General features: G+C 42.3%; 1 protein-coding gene across 26 annotated transcripts in view; it reads right to left on the bottom strand.

The window, feature by feature from the left end:
* The window catches only part of LOC122557375 (teneurin-3), a 2,612,756-nt gene that overhangs the window by 197,286 nt on the left and 2,397,978 nt on the right, over positions 1–17,492 (bottom strand). For all 26 annotated transcript variants that reach the window (XM_043705048.1, XM_043705023.1, XM_043705127.1 and 23 more), the window contains one exon: positions 11,756–11,994. In XM_043705048.1, the coding sequence (XP_043560983.1) occupies positions 11,756–11,994 (239 nt within the window). The remainder of the gene's footprint in view (positions 1–11,755; positions 11,995–17,492) is intronic.

The following is a 17,492-nucleotide window of genomic DNA, read 5'->3' as shown; positions in this document are numbered from 1 at the left end:
ATTTATGAGTATCTGGAAAGACACTGCTTGATTAGGGACAGCCAGCACAGATTTGTGAAGGGTAGGTCTTGCCTTACAAGTCATATTGAATTCTTCGAGGAGGTGACCAAGCATGTAGATGAGGGTAGAGCAGTGGATGTAGTAAACATGGATTTTAGTAAGGCATTTGATAAAGTTCCCCATGGTAGGCTTATGCGGAAAGACAGGAGGCATGGGATAGAGGGAAATTTGGCCAATTGGATAGAAAACTGGCTAACCAGTCGAAGGCAGAGAGTGGTGGTAGATGGTAAATATTCAGCCTGGAGCCCAGTTACAAGTGGAGTTCCGCAGGGATCAGTTCTGGGTCCTCTGCTGTTTGTAATTTTTATTAATGACTTAGATGAGGGAGTCGAAGGATGGGTCAGTAAATTTGCAGATGATACGAAGATAGGTGGAGTTGTGGACAGTGAGGAGGGCTGTTGTCGGCTGCAAAGGGACTTAGATATGATGCAGAGCTGGGCTGAGGAGTGGCAGATGGAGTTCAACCCTGCCAAGTGTGAGGTTGTCCATTTTGGAAGAACAAATAAGAATGCGGAATACAGGGTTAATGGTAGGGTTCTTAGTCAGGTGGAGGAACAGAGGGATCTTGGGGTCTATGTACATAGATCTTTGAAGGTTGCCACTCAGGTGGATAGAGTTTGTAAGAAGGCCCATGGAGTATTATCGTTCATTAGCAGAGGGATTGAATTCAAGAATCGTGAAGTGATGTTGCAGCTGTACAGGACTTTGGTTAGGCCACAGTTGAAGTACTGTGTGCAGTATCTTTACCCAGAGAGTGTTGGGGCATGGAATGCGCTGCCCGTGGGAGTGGTAGAGTCGGGATCATTGGCGACCTTTAAGCGGCATTTGGGTAGGTACATGGATGGGTACTTAATCTAGGTTAGAAGTTCGGCACAACATCGTGGGCCGAAGGGCCTGTTCTGTGCTGTATTGTTCTATGTTCTATGTTCTATGAGGGTGGAATGCAAATCGGGGACGGCTGGTTTGAGTTAGAAGTTAAAGCTGCTACAAAAATTTGTAATTGTCTTGGTCTACATTGTATTTCAATAGGGAAATGAACCAACAAGCCTTCTGTTTTAATTCTGAGGTTTACACGATTATTATATTTTGAGATTATATCTTTAAATTCAGGGTAAAATAAAGGGGATTGTGTAACCTCAGCTGAAATCTGCCTGACAGTAAGCCTTGATTATTTGATTGTTAAGAGATAAAAGGAAAGCTTGAATTGCTTTCCTGGGAAGAAGGTTAAAGGTTTTTATGATTGGAGACAAAGGCAGCAACCTGAGTATTAAGAGTGGAAACTACGAGACTCCATGGTCTCATAAAAGTGTTAAGAATGTCATGTTGTTAATTGAAATCTAGGCATTTTGTTCCAAGATGAAAGGCATTTGGACATTCAAGGATAGCTCATTAACAATTCTACTGTGATACAAGACCCATGTGATTCGCATTGCTAAGGGGTAGGAGGCAGAAGTAGTGCAGAAATGAGGGTAGAGGCATTCCTTCAAAATCTCTGAATATCAAGAGTTGCTTTGCTTGGACTAAAGCACGAGTCTCAAGGAAAGGAAAAAATCAACTAGGCAAAAGTGAGGACTGCAAATGCTGGAAACCAGAGTTTAGATCAGAGTTTTGCTGGAAAAGTACAGCAGGTCTGATGAAGGGCTTTTGCCCGAAACATCGATTTTCCTGCTCCTCGGATGCTGCTGTGCTTTTCCACTCTGATCTAAACTCAAGGAAAGGCAAGTCTCACTGTGAAAACCAGTTTACATGTTATAAGTCTGCGAAGAGAAAACAATGGGAATAAATCCTGAGAACCTAAGAATTGGATTAATTCTGAAACAAAAATGAATGTCTGCCTTGAGTACAGAGTCGAAAAGTGTAGTGCTGGAAAAGCGCAGCAGGTCAAGCTGCAGCCGAGGAGCAGGAGAGTCGAAGTTTCGGGCATAAGTTCTTCATCAGGAACGTGGAGTGGGATGGGGCCTGAGTGATAAATAGGGGGGTGGTGTGGGGCTGGGGGAAAGGTAGGTGGGATGGGAATAGGTGGGTGCAGGTAGGAGGTGATTGAAATAGTTTGGTGGAGCAGAAAGGTGGGAAGGAAGATGGATAGGGAGGACAGGTCAAGAGGGCCAAGCTGAGTTGGAGGGTTGGATCTGGGATGGGGTGGGATGTGGAGAGATTTGGCAACTGGCGAAGTCAATGTTGACACCACGTGATTGGAGGGTCCCAAGGCAGAAGATAAGGTATTCGTCCTCCAGTTGCGGGTGGCTTTGATTTGGTGGTGGAGGAGGCCCAGGATTTACATGTCCTTGTGGAGAGCAGGAGGGGGAGATGAAGTGGTTGGCAACCCTCCAACTCAGCACTACCCTCTTGAACTGTCCATCTTCCTTCCTACATATCGGCTCCACCCTCCCCTCCGCCCTATCACAATCACCTCCTACCTGCATCGACCTTTTCCCCACTCCCTCTACTTTTCTCTCAGCCTCCTTCCCCCTCCAAAAGCATGATGAAGGGTTTACACCCGAAATGTTGACTCTCCCGCTCCTCGGATGCTGCCTGACCTGCTGTGATTTTCCAGCACCGCCCTTTTCGACTCTGACTCTCCAGCATCTATTCCTAAAGTAAAGTATACCTGTGAAGTGTGTTTTTCATTTGGGCTAAAAATAAGGAGGGATGGCATTCTGTTTTGTTGTAGCACATATACGTTGTCCATAACGTCAGTTATGCTTTTCGTCTGTTGTTACAGTAAACGCCTTAAACATAAAAAGTTTGAAATAGTCTTTCAACTACTAATTCAGAGTTCATATTTCTTCTTTAGTTATCAGTCTCTAATGGGGATTGTTAACATTCCACTCCAATGAGGTGGTCAATGGTAGCAGTCTCACCCTTAAGTTGGAAGATTGGATTGTTCAAGTCCGAGAGACTTGAACATAACTTCAGTTCTCATTCCAGGACTGAGGGACTGGCACACCATTCGAGCTGTTGACTTTTGGATGAAACTGAAACCAAGACAGCATCTGCCCTCAGGTGAAGGCAAAAAAAAGTAAAGAGCATTCTTTATCAAGCCCTGGTCAAGATTTATAGTTACACAACATGACTGAAACAGGTCATCTGGCTGTAAGCAATTTACTCTATGTTGGAGTTTGCTGTTTGCAAACTGGCTGCAACATTTCCTACTTTACAACTGGGACGACACCTCCAAAATATCTTAGAGATCTGTAATGCTGTTATTCAATTTTACTAATTTACGAGTTTTCTTTTTAACATGCTCCAGTTTTAACAAAATTTCACATGTTGGACCCCAACAAACTTTCACTGCACAACTTGGTTCTAAGGCAGAAGGTTAAAAAAAATCCATCCCTGTATCGGATGGCCTTGAGGATTGAGAAAGGAATTATACAAATGTATGTGTTTTTTTAATTGAACACACTGGAAGCTATGAATCTGTGGGTACCACATAAAGGTAACAAGGGATGTCATGACTGATGCTGCCTTTTGCTGAATCTGTATCTGGATTTTAGGCACAGCATAAAAAGAGGTAGGGTTTGTGGCTTGAGTTTGTCTATATTTGATTGATTATAAAAACACATCAAAAGTAATAATAATAATATAGCCAATACTAATTAATGCCTTCATATCTTGAGACATAAAGACAGTCCAAAAGACTAAAATTTTTGTTTGCATAACTTTCTGGAAATTTTCCAAACACCGTTTTAAACCAATAAAAATGCTAAACCTAACACTGTGCATACCCACCACTGTCAACCCTGTCCCTTCAACATACAGTACCTTGGCTTTGTACATTACCACCTCATTACTGGTCAGCATACACTGATTTAGGAAGTATTTGAAATGATGGAGAAGATGGGGTGTATGTGTGTGGTGGGCAGGTAGGGAGAAAAAGCTTGATGACAAGAACTATGGTGAAAAAGCCCAACTTTGAAGCAATCTCTGGGTCAAGTAGCAGCATATTTGGGAATAGGTGCAAGGTTCAGACTTTAGAGAGGTAATATATAATTCAGTTCTAGGTGTGAAGCAAGTGTTGTAAGTTCTTTTGATCATGTTCCAATGGAATGCCTGCACTTTGAAGAGTTGGGAACACAAGCACAAGGGGAGCTGGCCGAGAGCCAGTGGTGCACATTCAAATCAGTGTCACATTTTCTGTCATTCCATCGGTACTGTAGCAACTTGGCGACATTACAAATTTCACTCCTCTGATAATAGCAGAGAGCTTTTGTCTCCATAGAATCTCTGGTCTGGACGCAGGCCATTCAGCCCATCAAGTCCATACCGACCCTTTGAAAGGCATTCCACCAAAACCCCACCCCATCCCTTTAGCCAACATGTTCCCCATGGCTAATCCACCTAGCCTACACATCCCTGGCAATTTAGCATTGCCAATCCACCTTGCCTGCACATCTTTTGCCTGTGGGAGGAAACTAGAGCACCCAGAGGAAACCCACACGGGAAGAATGTGTAAACTTTACACTGACAGTCACCCGAGGCTGGATCGAGCCTGGGTTCCTGGTGCTGTGAGGGTGCAGTGCTAACCACTGAGCCACCGTGCTGCCCCCATGTCTTTATATACAAATAATATACAATAGCTTCCATACAAATAATTAACCAATGCTTTCTTGAATGCCTCAACTGAACTGCCTCCACCCAATTCCAGGCAGTGCAGTCCATACCCACTCCTAGGCCTCAGTTCCATGTTTAGCTTTCTGATCAAAACCAGGTGTGACTGGCATGCAGGACGGGAAATCGGGTTGACATTAGGCCACAATTAAGGATCCATTGGAAAATACCCTTACAATCAGTTAAGTGACTCGGGGTATACAGAGGAGTTTGTAGTGGGGTGGGATGGGAGTAAGGATTGGTGGAGAGGATGAGGCAGCCTAATGCTTCGTGTTGGGGGTGGGGAGTGGGGGTGGCAGAAATTTGCTGCAAATGCTTCAGTTTATTTTAAAGTCTTCACTCTTCAAACAAATTAGCCATGCTTCTGAACATTATGTCTCCCTGGTACTGACTGAACTTGCACCATTCAGTTCATTAGCTATCAGCATGAAATTGACTCGGGATGGCTCTGGTAACACAGAATATCTTGAAGAAATTATTCTAATAGGCTACTAATTTCCTGTTATATAATGAGGGTATTAGCAATGCTTCTCAACAATTTCTCAACTTTCCTGAGGGCAACTGACCACTTTGCAGGTGCTGAGGCTTGATGTGATACCTGGCGTCAAGTACTGTTTCTTTATTAAACTGTTGACGCAGATCTGTGCTGCCTTCATGATCTCCTGTACCTGCAGTGATGGGCTTTTTACCTTCAGCAAGGCATTCGTAGCTGATGTGGTGAAACTGAAGCTAGCTTTGATGAGATGAGTGTAACATAGTCCTGAAAGAATCAATCGGCTTTTATGACAGCTCTCAGTACCTACACATATCACAAAAATTGGAGGTGGGGGTGGGGGGAGAGTTTGTGTTTCTCAGCTAACATTAAGCAATTTGCAGAATTGTTAATGGTGCGGAAGGAGACTATTTGGTCCACTGTGCTTGCTCCTGTTTACTTAGCTAGTGCTAATTTTCTGCCTTGACCCTCTATTGCTGCACACCGTTTACAAAGTTTTCTTGAATGTCTCAACTGAACCCGCCTCAACCACACTTTCAAGCAGTGCATTCCAAACCGTAACTACTCGCTGTGTGTTCTGTACGTTTTTTGTACGTTTCAGATCGAAACTGGTGCACACTTCACTCAGCGCATCACAATGCAAGAGGACTCAGTAAGATGGAGATTTTACTATCCACAGTCACATCCTGACACCATGATCCAACCATAAGATTTTGCCTTAAAGGTACACTGCACGCTAGCTGTGAACATAATGCAATGAAGCTGATACCTTGTCCTAAAGAAGCAACCCACTACTGTATTGCCAATGGCTTACACAGCCAAGAGCAGGTACCTGGTATCCACTCAACCCTAAGTTTTTACTCTGCTTCATTCCTCCCAGCATAAACAGAAATTGCAGCTGAAGCTCGCTGTGACTCTAATTACATTTTCCTTCCACTGAAATGTGCATTGAGGAAATAAACCAGTACATAAGTGAAATGATGTTACATAAATATGCCCCAGAAGAGAGTTGAAATAGATGGTTTGTGAGTGCAAATTTCAGCCTCCTCTGGCGAGTCGATCAAACTGACTTAGTCCAGGGGTGCACCTAAAACAAGCAGAAAACACCAAACTCCGATGCCCTTCAGCATGGACTGGACTCAACTGCACACTTACAAGCCAGCTCAGCCCAAATACTGAGCTTATATCAAACTCCATCTACACTGTTGTTTCGCTTGACAACAAAAATGTTTAGTTTCAAATTCAAACGGATTTCTCTTACTAAATGCACAAAATGTCACTGGGCACTGCTATGGACCAACCCAACTCCCTCAAAATACATTAAGAAGATAGCCTGGACACAACTTTTTCTTATGTTTAAAAGCAAGTGTGAGGCAGTGTGTTCCGGACGCAACTTGATTGATCAAACTATCAGGCTTGAGGCAAAACACTGTTTATTCTTACACTACAGTTAGCATACGAACAAAAGAAAGAAGAATTGGCCTAACCTTAACTCTATTGGAAAACTTAATAGTATAATGAATTATTTAACTACTTAACAGCAATTGTTCCAACATAGTAGCATCCCATAAATACACCCTTGGTAAAGGCAAATTCAGTAAAATAGACTGTCTCACATGAAATTCTCCAGTCCAGGAGGAAAGGACATCAAGAGAAAACTCGAGAGAGAGAGAGAGAGAGGGAGAAAACTCAAGTGTTTTGTTGTAGCAGGGAGTGGTGTATAGCAGCTTCCAAACCCCAACAGCTACTGAAAGTTAAAGTAAAATCTTGGTTCTCTGGGAGCTTGACTCCAGCCTTTCATGCTGCTTCTGTTTGAAGTTAAAAAAAAACTCTAAGGCCTCACAAGGTCTTTACATGATTGCCGTGGTTTTGACCATCGTTAACTTTGTCTCAACCTTTCTTAATAGAAAATATGCAAAACAAAATGCACCTCTTAAAGCTATTGCATCTTCACAGCTCAGTGGCAGCACCATTTCCTCAAACTAATGTGTTCAAACTTTACCCTGGGAATTGGTCACATTTTCAAGATTGATGCTTCAGTGCTGCAATGATCTGTGTGCTGCATTGTTGGAAGGTTTACCATGAGAGGTTAACCTGACTGACTCTCTCAGATGCCTGCACACTATGGGGCTGTGCTTCAGGTAGAGCCGGTGGCTCTGAACCCCAGGCTTAAAAGCCAGGAAGGGGCTGAATCCATTTCATCATGCTGATTTCTGGCTGCGGGCAAGGGAGGGGGGGGGGGGGGGGGGGGGGGTAATTTAAACCTTAGATGATTATCTGAAGAGCAGGAACTGTCATAGCAAGAACAGTTGAGGACTCTGGGGCTATGATCGATGGAGTTTGGAAGGATGATGGGGGAGGGGGGATTTCCTTGAAACTTACAGAATACTGCAAGGCCTGGATAGAGTGGACATGGAGATGATGTTTCAATTAGTCGGAGAGAACAGGACTTGAGGGTAAACCTCAGAGTGAAGGGACGACCCTTCAGAACTGAGATGTGAAGGAATTTATTCAGCCAGAAGGTGGCCACTCTGTTGTTCTCATTGCCACTGAAGACTGTGGAGGCCAAGTCATTGAGTGTATTCAAGACAGAGGAAGATAGATAGGTTCTTGATTAGTAAGGGAATCGAGGATTAGAGGGAGAAGACAGTAAAATGGGGTTTCCACACTGTAATGAAATCTAAATCTAAAAAAATCTAATCTAATCTAATAACAGCCATGATTGAATAGCAGGCTTGATGGGCAGAATGGCCTAATTCTGCTCTTATATCTGATGGTCTTACGTGATGGTGCCCTGCCTGACATTTATTTTCCACCAAAACGATTAGATGACCGCAACTCACTGCTGTTAATGGGATTTTGCTATACACAAGCTAATTGCGATGTTCATCAGAACAGCATTCTGACTGAGCATCCAATTGATCCTACCTAAATACACATTTCTATTTCTTTATATGGAAAGAGATGTCCTGAAGTATCCATCCAGTAATTTCTCCAAAATAAAACTGAAAAGGTATAAAAACAAATGAGTATTGGAAAGCAACAAGTGTTATTGGTGTCAATGTTATTGTTGGCAGAGACAATATGGAATTCAACATGTGGGGTCCATAGAGGGGCTCCTCTTCTCCCAATCATGGAGGTACATTGAAAAGCAAGTCCCTTAAAATCTACAAGAATATTTGGATCCCTGCCTTATCCAAGGATATATTAGACATCTCTGAGTGAGAGGTTTTAAACTACACCATATAGCACTAATTACTTATTGAGATCCTTGGTTTGATTGACACACTAGGCCTCTGGGACAGAGAATTTTAAATAACAAAGCCACCGAGATTATGGAAGATTATCCCTTTATGGCTAGCACTGGAAAGGCAGCACTGAGCTGAACCGTTGACAAATGACGGGAGAGGATGACCATTTCTCAGCTATTTGCAGCACATTTAAATTGTACAGGGGCCAATAAGAGCTGACCAAATGTCAAGGGATTTCCTCAGAGCAGCTTCTGCTCTGTTATTGTAAACTATTCAGATGTGTAGTGCACTCTCTGCGCTGCGATGGATTATGGCAGCGACTGATGGAGCTCTGAGGAAATTCCTGGTACGTGGTATTCCCACCATTAACAAACCTCTTTGCTTTGCTTTCAGAAAAACCTGACAGATAGAAGATCCTTTTATTTTGTGGGTCTTAAAACTGTCAGAGCTTTTGATTAATGCGACCTGAGTCCACAGGACCATCAGACATAGGAACACAGTAGGCCATTCAGCCCTTTAAATCTGTTCTACCATTCAATGACTTCATGGTTGATCTGATCATCTTCAACTCCACTTTTCTGCCTTTTGCCCATAACCCTTAATTCCCTTCATAATTAGAAATCTGTCTCTGCCTGAATATACTTGACATCCCTCCGCTGTAAAGAATTCCACAGATTCGTTACTCTGTGAGTGAAACAAATCTTCCTCACTTCTCTCTCGACTGGACAATTTCTTATTCTGAATTATGTACGCTTGTCCTTGAATTGATTTGATTTGATTTACTATTGTCACCACATACCAGGATACAGTGAGAAATATTACTTTGTGTGCTATCCATACTAAACATACCTTACATAAGTACACTGGGTTAATAGAACAGAATGCAGACTCCTGCACACAAAGAAACAACCTCTTAGCATCTACTCTGTCACTCCCCTCCCCCACTCCCAAGAACCCTGCATGGTTCAATAAGGTTTCCTCTCAATCTTCTAAATTCCAATAAGTACAGGTCCATTCGACTCACCTCTCCTCAAAAGACAATCCCTCCAGACATGGGATCAGCCCAGTGAACCTTCTCTGTACTATATCTGAGATCAGAATAGCTTTTCTTAGATAACAAGATCAGGATTCATTTCTTTTGCTTAAATTACAACATTGGTGTCTAACCTCTGCGTAGTGCTGCTAGGACCAGTGAAAACAAATGACCAAGAATAGTGCACAGCGTCTGAGAGTGAAGGGACTGTGGCGAGAATGTATATTTCTTTGTAAGGCTGACAATTCGATAGCTTGTGAGGAACTGCAGCCAGCTGGCAAATGTATTCATCAGGAGAACACAGTGCCAACTTCACACTTTGGGGTTCTGTTGTCCTCCATTTGAAAATGTGAGAGTAATAATAATTTATGCCATATTTCTACAAAAAACTGTCAGAGGTTACATGGTGTTCAAAGCAGCAAGTATCAATGTGAAATCACAGCCTCATTAGATGTAATTAATATGACAGTATATTTTGAAGCCCAGGACATCAGCCCTCCCAACGTCCTAGTCAAAATTCAACTCTCAACCAAAGACATCAAAAGGAGTTGAGTTAGTTATCTATCTCAGTACAGATTATAGGATTGGGCGTCCATGTTTGTCCATGCAACTGTACTCTAGAATTATTTTCTCTCATGTTAAATAAATTAAAATTAATTCTTTGCATGTTTCTTTTAACATACTTTTTCACATAAATACGTCCGATCAAAGCCAGTCTTTCAAACATCAGTCAAATCATATGGTAGCAACTTTTTTGTTCACTGATCGGATGTGGGTATTGCTTGCTAGGCCAGCATTTATTGTCCATCCCTAATTGTCTAAGGAGCAGTTAGACCAGGCCAGACCAGGCAAGGACAGGAAACCTCCTTCCGAAAAAGACATTGATGACCCAACTGGGCTGTCATCTTTTAAACAATAATTAACAATGGTTGCAGAGTCACCTTAAGGTTCCCTTTATAATTCCAGATTTTTATTGAATTTAAATTTCACTTTCTGTCATTGTTGGACTTGAATCTATGTCTCCAGAACACTGGCATGCATTAGAAGCCCAGGGACCATTACCATTACACCATCACCTTCCAATATGCCTTTTTCCACTGGACTGCAGGGGAGTGCTTGCAATGAAACAAAATTACTTTTCTACTTCACACATGCACAGGTTTTTATTTCACACTCGGGGTGGCAGACTGTCAGCTTTAGTAATCTGTTTCTGGAGATACTTTCCTTTTTAATAACATCTTGTAACTGAACTAAAGCTGGGAATCTGTGTCCTGAGACATCGCATTCTGTTTCCAATAACCAACTGGAATTGAATGTGACCTCCCAGTGGTGGGGTGGGAAAATACAAGACTGGAATATAATATTCCTCTATTCTGACTAATTCCAGATCTGCAATCTACAAGGGCTGGCTATTCCCTAGCCCCCAGCCAAGTAGCCATTCTACATGAGTTGAAATTGGACAGTAAGTGACAGGAGGACATGAATCTGTGGGAATCATTAGTTAAGGCTGACTAGATGCTTGCACATTTACATTGTCCAACGTGCGCAACGACTCAGCAATTTGGACCAAGACCCTTGCCTTGTTTTGCTGAGCCCTAGTTTGAGGCAGAGAGAACAACTGTTGCTAACTGACTGGGAGATTATAAAGACAACATCGTACTATTGACGTACAATGCACATTGCTAAATCTTGTATAGATGGATAGAATTACAAATGCAGGAATATATCCATCATTTCCACTACAAATGGCATTTTTCTTTAAAAATATACAGCAATGACAATAATAAATATGCCTTGATCTGTCCATGACTTATTTATTTTGTATTCACTTTGGGATTTGCACAACAGCTTGAATTTTTTTATGTAAAATTCCAAACTTTTCTGGTTGAGAGGGAGGTAGACTGAAAACCTGGTTTATTCCAGGATCTAACAATAAACTACACAGGTGGGACTTTTCTTGTTTCTGAGCATTTGGTAACTTTTACTTTCTTTTTCAATCCGGGCTGACATACAGCCATCAACTCAGTAAGTGACTGGGTCATGCACTAGACATCTTCAAATATCAACGGAGCTCACAAGGGAAGCCATCAAAATGAAACAATAGTAGAGAACGTTCTCCCCAAAGGGAAAGAAAGCTTCCAGCAGATCACTGATGTCAGACCTTTTGGAAACATCATAACAACTTCTCCAATTTTGTAGTGACCTTTCGATATAAATAATGCCGTAAATCATTCAGAAATCACGTCTGTTTCCACAGAGACAATCGAAAAACACAACCGAACTAATGATGTGGGGTTGAGCACTTACCTACGAAGTAAGACAACAGCACCGCCAGTATGACTGACACACCAACTGCACACAGGGCTGTGCACTTCCAACTGCAGTACTTGGATGATTTTTTGAACTTAAAAGCACTTCTGGAAAGAGTGTTCCTCGGCAGTGGACGTGGAGGTGGCGAGTAGACGGCACTTGAGGCCATGGTGTAACCAGGCGAGGCTGTGCTGAACAACGGCGTCGTTCCTGTTCCGGTTTTGAAGAGGAAATGCCTGGAAAGAAAAAGTGTGGAGAAGGAATATGAGGAAATGCAAGCAAGACATAGAAACCAGCAATGGTGCTCAGCGATAAAGTGCACGGGGTTTCGCACAGGTGAGCGGAGTGTACAAACATGCTAATGTGCACAGGATGGACAAGGCAACTGAAGCTGGCTGAAGGGCTTGGTAATGGCATTAGGATAAAAAAAAAACACTCACTCCAGGTTTCCAGGAGTGTTCACACACAGAGTACTCCACAAGGCATCTCTGACACTGAATGAATGGAAATATTTACCCAACACACATAACATTCTTCCTTAATAAGGAGAGGGTAAGAACAGCAATTCTACTTTACCAGAGAATGATTGCTTTGAGTGCCTTAAGAATCTGTAACCACGTATTTACTTCTACATACACAAAAGTTCCAAATAATTGTTTAACTGCTAAAGAGTTTTTAGAATAATTCTGAGAGACTTCAGTTCAACGTTTTCAACAAAATCAGACACCTGATGAAATTAATTTTCATAAAGGTATTTTGCAAGAATTATTGGCTGTTCATTTGAATGTTTCCAACTATTGCATTGAAGTGTTACAAAGGAAGAGTTCAGTCCTGAGCAAAAACATCTCAATTTGAGACTGAATAGAACAAGCAACACAAAAGGGCTTGATTTTATCTACATCAGGACTCATGTAAATGGCTCTGCACTTTCAGCACTAGGCTCTGTGTCATGTAGCACGGGTGTCCAGCTGAGATATGTGTCTTTTTAATCAGACTAAAGTCGAAGGCAAGTTTAGAGATAATGCCAAGTTCCCTCTCATCAGCTTGGGGCAGTCAGGTGCATCTGATGAAAGGGAGGTCAGGTTTTTTTTTACACTGAGCCTCCCAGCAGTGTTAAGTGGTAATCAGTAGTTGAATGTAGACATTTTCTGAGTCAATCTGCTCAGAGACATTATTACACACTCATAGAGCAGATGGGACCAGAAACCTCCTGGCTCAGAGGAGGGACACTACCATTGAGTCACAAGACCCTCTTCACAGTCAAGTATATTTATTTCACTGAACCTATTCAGGCACATGATGACAGCCATCTGAAACCTGGCGTCCTGGCCCAGTTGCAGGAAGATACCACTGCACCACACCAGTCGCTTGTCGGTGAGCATATTGGAGTCCTCTTAAAAGCAGTCACAAGGTAAAGACTGTTTGAGTTTGGGGCACCTCCGTGATGGGAAACGTCCAACACAGAGGCATGCAGGGACAACACACACACACACACACACTCCCTGCTTGCATCTGCTTTCCACACAAACATCTGCTCCACATTATACACTATCTTACCCTACTGCTGTTCTTCATCAGCATTTTTTGTGACAATTAGCGTTTAAAGCAATGAATCCAGTTGAATTTTAACATCAGTGTGTGGTACTATTTGTTTCAAGATTATGTGGGCATATAATTTGACAGTGGGTCAACACGAACAAAGAACATTAGAGACAAGCACCAATTCTTCAGTTCCTGCATCCTTTGCCTCGGAAAATGTAATTCACTCATGAATATACTTTGCTTGCTATTGTGGATATAAATACAGGCCATTGGAAATGAACCAATGTCTTCAAGGTTGGCCCTTATGTGATTGGACACTGCTGAGAGCTCTTCAATTGACCTCTTGGTACCTATGATGTTGGGTGCTGGTCTTGGACTGAGTGGGACAAGGTCAGAAGTCAGACGACACCAGGTTATAGACCATCAGGTTTATTTGAAAACATAAGCTTTTGGATTTTTGTCCCTTCGTTAGGTCACCTCAGTACCTCTGGAAGGGAAATGGGGAGAAAATTCAGAAGTCTGAAGTGCAATGAGACTTGGGAATTCTAGTTCAGCATCTCTCATTGTAAGTTTGCAGGTTGAGTTAATAGTTTGGAAGGCAAATGCAACAATGGTATTTATTTTGAGGGGATTTGAATATAAAAGCAGGAATGTACTTCTGAGGCTCTATAAGACTCTGGTCAGACCACATTTGGAGTACTGTGTGCAGTTTTGGGCCCAATATCTCCAGAAGAATGTACTGGCCATGGAGCGTGTCCAGAGGAGGTTCACGAGAACGGTCCCAGGAATGAAAAGCTTAACATATGAGGAATATTTGAATACTCTGAGTCTACACTCGATGAAGTTTAGAAGGATGAGGAGAGATCTAACTTAAACATACAGAATACCGAATGGCCTGAACAGAATAGATGTTAGGAAGATTTTTTCATTGATAGGAGAGGCTAGGACCTGAGGGCACAGCCTTAGAGTAAAGGGAAGACCTTTTAGAATGGAGAGAAGGAGAAACTTCTTCAGCCAGAGAGTGGTGAATCTATGGAATTCATTGCCGCAGAAGGCTGTGGAGGCCAGGTCATTGAGTATATTTAAGACTGAGCTAGATAGGTTTTTGAATATCAAGGGGATCAAGGGTTACAGGGAGTAAGCAGAAGAATGGGGTTCAGAAACTTATTAGCCATGATTGAATGGCAGAGCAGACTCAAAGGACTGAACGGCTGAATTTCTGCTCCTGTGTGTTATGGTCTTCTCTGTATTCCTTATTCAGTGATCTCAGCTATGAATGTTGGGTAGGATTGAGATGGAACTCAGGTTTGGTGCTCTGAAATCTTCTGCCAGAGTTCACTGCCTTTGACTAAATATATGTGTGGGGAGATACTTAATGACAGAAGGGTGTAAAAATGGGTCACCTACAGGCAGAACAACTTCCCACTCCATTGAACTGAACAGAAGGAAAATTCATGCAGTGTGCAAAAGGGGCAGTTGAAATATTCCAGGGAAGGTAGAGTTTCACCCCCTTGGAAAGGTCATATGAATGGTGTGGAACTACAACCCAACATGAGTTATTAAATCCAGTGGAGGAGAGAAACCAGGGAGAAGGGGAGATTTTCATTTTCCGATGTACATTAGATTCTTTTTGTTGAGATCCAGCAGCTGTCTGAGGTACTGAGGATCCTTCAGAGTTTAAAATGGTTACTGTCAACTGCTGAAGCATCTTGTCAGCTATTTCCAATGGAGCAGCCCATACTTATGGTGAGGACCTGATCTCATCAGGTCATGACTGAATCTGTCACTGAAACATCTTACACCTGAGTGTCAAGTACAGCTAAAACCTGGAACATGAATCAGAGAGACCAGAACTGGGGGAGGGGGCTTGAATCTAGTACTGTGTGACTTTGAGCAGTTTACTTCCTGGCTCCCAATACAGAGGATGGAAAATACTTTCCACACTTTGTAGTTCCGAGCACAGTTCGGGTTATCACACTAAAAAAAAACAAAGATGTTGTGGAGAAGGTTTTGTTTGTTCCTGATTCCTCATTCCTGAGGAAGAGCTTAAAACATTGGTTTTCTTGTTCCTCGGATGCTGCCTGACCTGCTGTGCTTTTCCAGCACCACTCTAATCTTGATTCTAATCTCCAGCATCTGCAGTACCCACTTCCGCCTTTTTTGTTCACTCATGGGACATGGATTTTGCAGGCTGGCCCAGCATTCTTTGCCTGTCCCCTGCTGTCTTGGAGAAGGTGGTGGTGAGCTGACTTGTTGAGAAAATGGAAGGCAGTTTTCCAAGATGATAGCAGAACTGAGAGGTTATAATGATTGGGAAAGAGTAAGCAGGCTGGGGGCTCTTTTCTCCAGAATGGAGAAGGCAGACAGGTCATCAGATTGCAGTTTGACAGGGCAAAGGGATAATTTTTACTGGGGACTCAAAAACTAGAGGCTGCAAATATGTAGGTTTTTAAACATGAATTCAGTGTTGCATTGGTTAGAAAATGGCTAGCTGAAATGAATAGCACTGATGCATTTAAAGAAGATGTAGACATGTTGATGAGGGTTTACGGAATAGAAGGATGTGATGACAGGGTGAGAGGCTTGTGTAGAGTATAGACACCTGCACAGACCTAATGGCCTACTTCTGTTCCATAAATTCTGCTTCACCTTCTATTTTTTATGTAAAACATCTCCCCAGTGAAGTAACAATGGCTCCTGAAATGAGCTGTTTCATCCTCTTGCTATGCAGGTTGTTGTCAGCAATATCATCTCACTGATGAAAATACCTGTCCAATCTCTCATAAAGAGGTCTTATCATTAACCAGAAACAATTATAATATGGATGCCAGGGCAGTGCCTGGCGATTGTGTGGCTGTTATTCCCATCTCCAAGCTTGTGATGCCATCAAAACAAATCTGCTTAAAAATGATTCATTTATCCTTGTGCAATTTAAAGAGACAGTTTCATGGACAGTGGCAAAGTATGATAGTTATCTCCACTCATGAGTCTGGAGTTCAATTCTTACCTCCATTCTTGTGAACATCACAAACAAGGACATTTATGAGTACCTACACTTTACCCAAACAGACCTTGCTATACATTTCTTTCTCAGATTTTCTAGCTGGGTCCTCTCTGCTCCTAGAATATGCTCTACATGAACCTTCACTAAATGGCCACTTTTTCTTCATCGAGACAAGCCAAATCTACATGAGAGTTTAACCAGAAAGATTTGAGAGATCTGTTGCCCATGAGTGCTGAAACCGATTCCAGTGTATCACAGCCAATGATAAAGTCACCATGGAGCTGTTCTCTCACTAGAGTGACAGCTGGTCGTGGTTTAACCTGATGGTCACCACGCCTCAGGCGAGGGGCAGGATTGAGAAGGTGGGACTTTCATGATAACATCAGCTGGCACAGGAATTGATGTCATGCTGTTGGCATCACAAACCAGCCATCCAGCCAACTGAGCTAACTGCCATGTCCACTTTGATCGCAACCAGCTAAAGCATAACAAACTGGGGTGAGAGAGGGGTCAAGCATACAACTTTCCTGACCCAATGTATGAGATCTACATCGAAGTTCTGACAGATGTTATTGATCTAAGTTTAACAAAATGCGCAAATAGTGATTTAAATGACAAGATACAGCAGAGAAAACAGCACAGAAGAGAACTGTGAAACACGCTTATAACCTCCATGCAGCCAGTACATCACTCAATGCCAGGTTTATTTGATGCCATTTTGTAAATTAAATAATATTCAGGCAGGTCAGTTGCAAATCAAAGGTAACGGGCGAAACAACAAAGAAAAAATTAGCAAAGTGAAGCAATTCCCAAGTGCACTTCTCTTTTTTTTGGAGACATTAATGCAAACAAAGACTACATTCAGGACAGGGAATTGAAAAAGTACAGACAGAAAACGATGCAAGCCGTGACACGAGCTATCAGCAAGGCAAAGATCAAAAATGCTTCGGGGGAAAATCAGGTTGCAATTTTTAACAAATTGTATTCCTTTCTAAGGGATGTAAGCTGGTATATAATCCAATTAAGTTTTACTGCAGCTTCCAATGTAATCAGTCTGTGTCCTTAAAATTACTTTGCCATTATAATGCTAATGTCTGGGCATTTTTAATGAGTAAGCCATCAGTCCCAAAATCACTCGTCTGCTAGCCAGGGAAATGGGATTTTTAGGTAAATACATGGTTCTGGCAA

Source organism: Chiloscyllium plagiosum, chromosome 2 (assembly GCF_004010195.1).
Source record: "Chiloscyllium plagiosum isolate BGI_BamShark_2017 chromosome 2, ASM401019v2, whole genome shotgun sequence".
In the NCBI taxonomy this organism is placed as follows: Eukaryota; Metazoa; Chordata; class Chondrichthyes; order Orectolobiformes; family Hemiscylliidae; genus Chiloscyllium; species Chiloscyllium plagiosum.
This window is presented reverse-complemented; position numbering and strand designations above follow the sequence as displayed.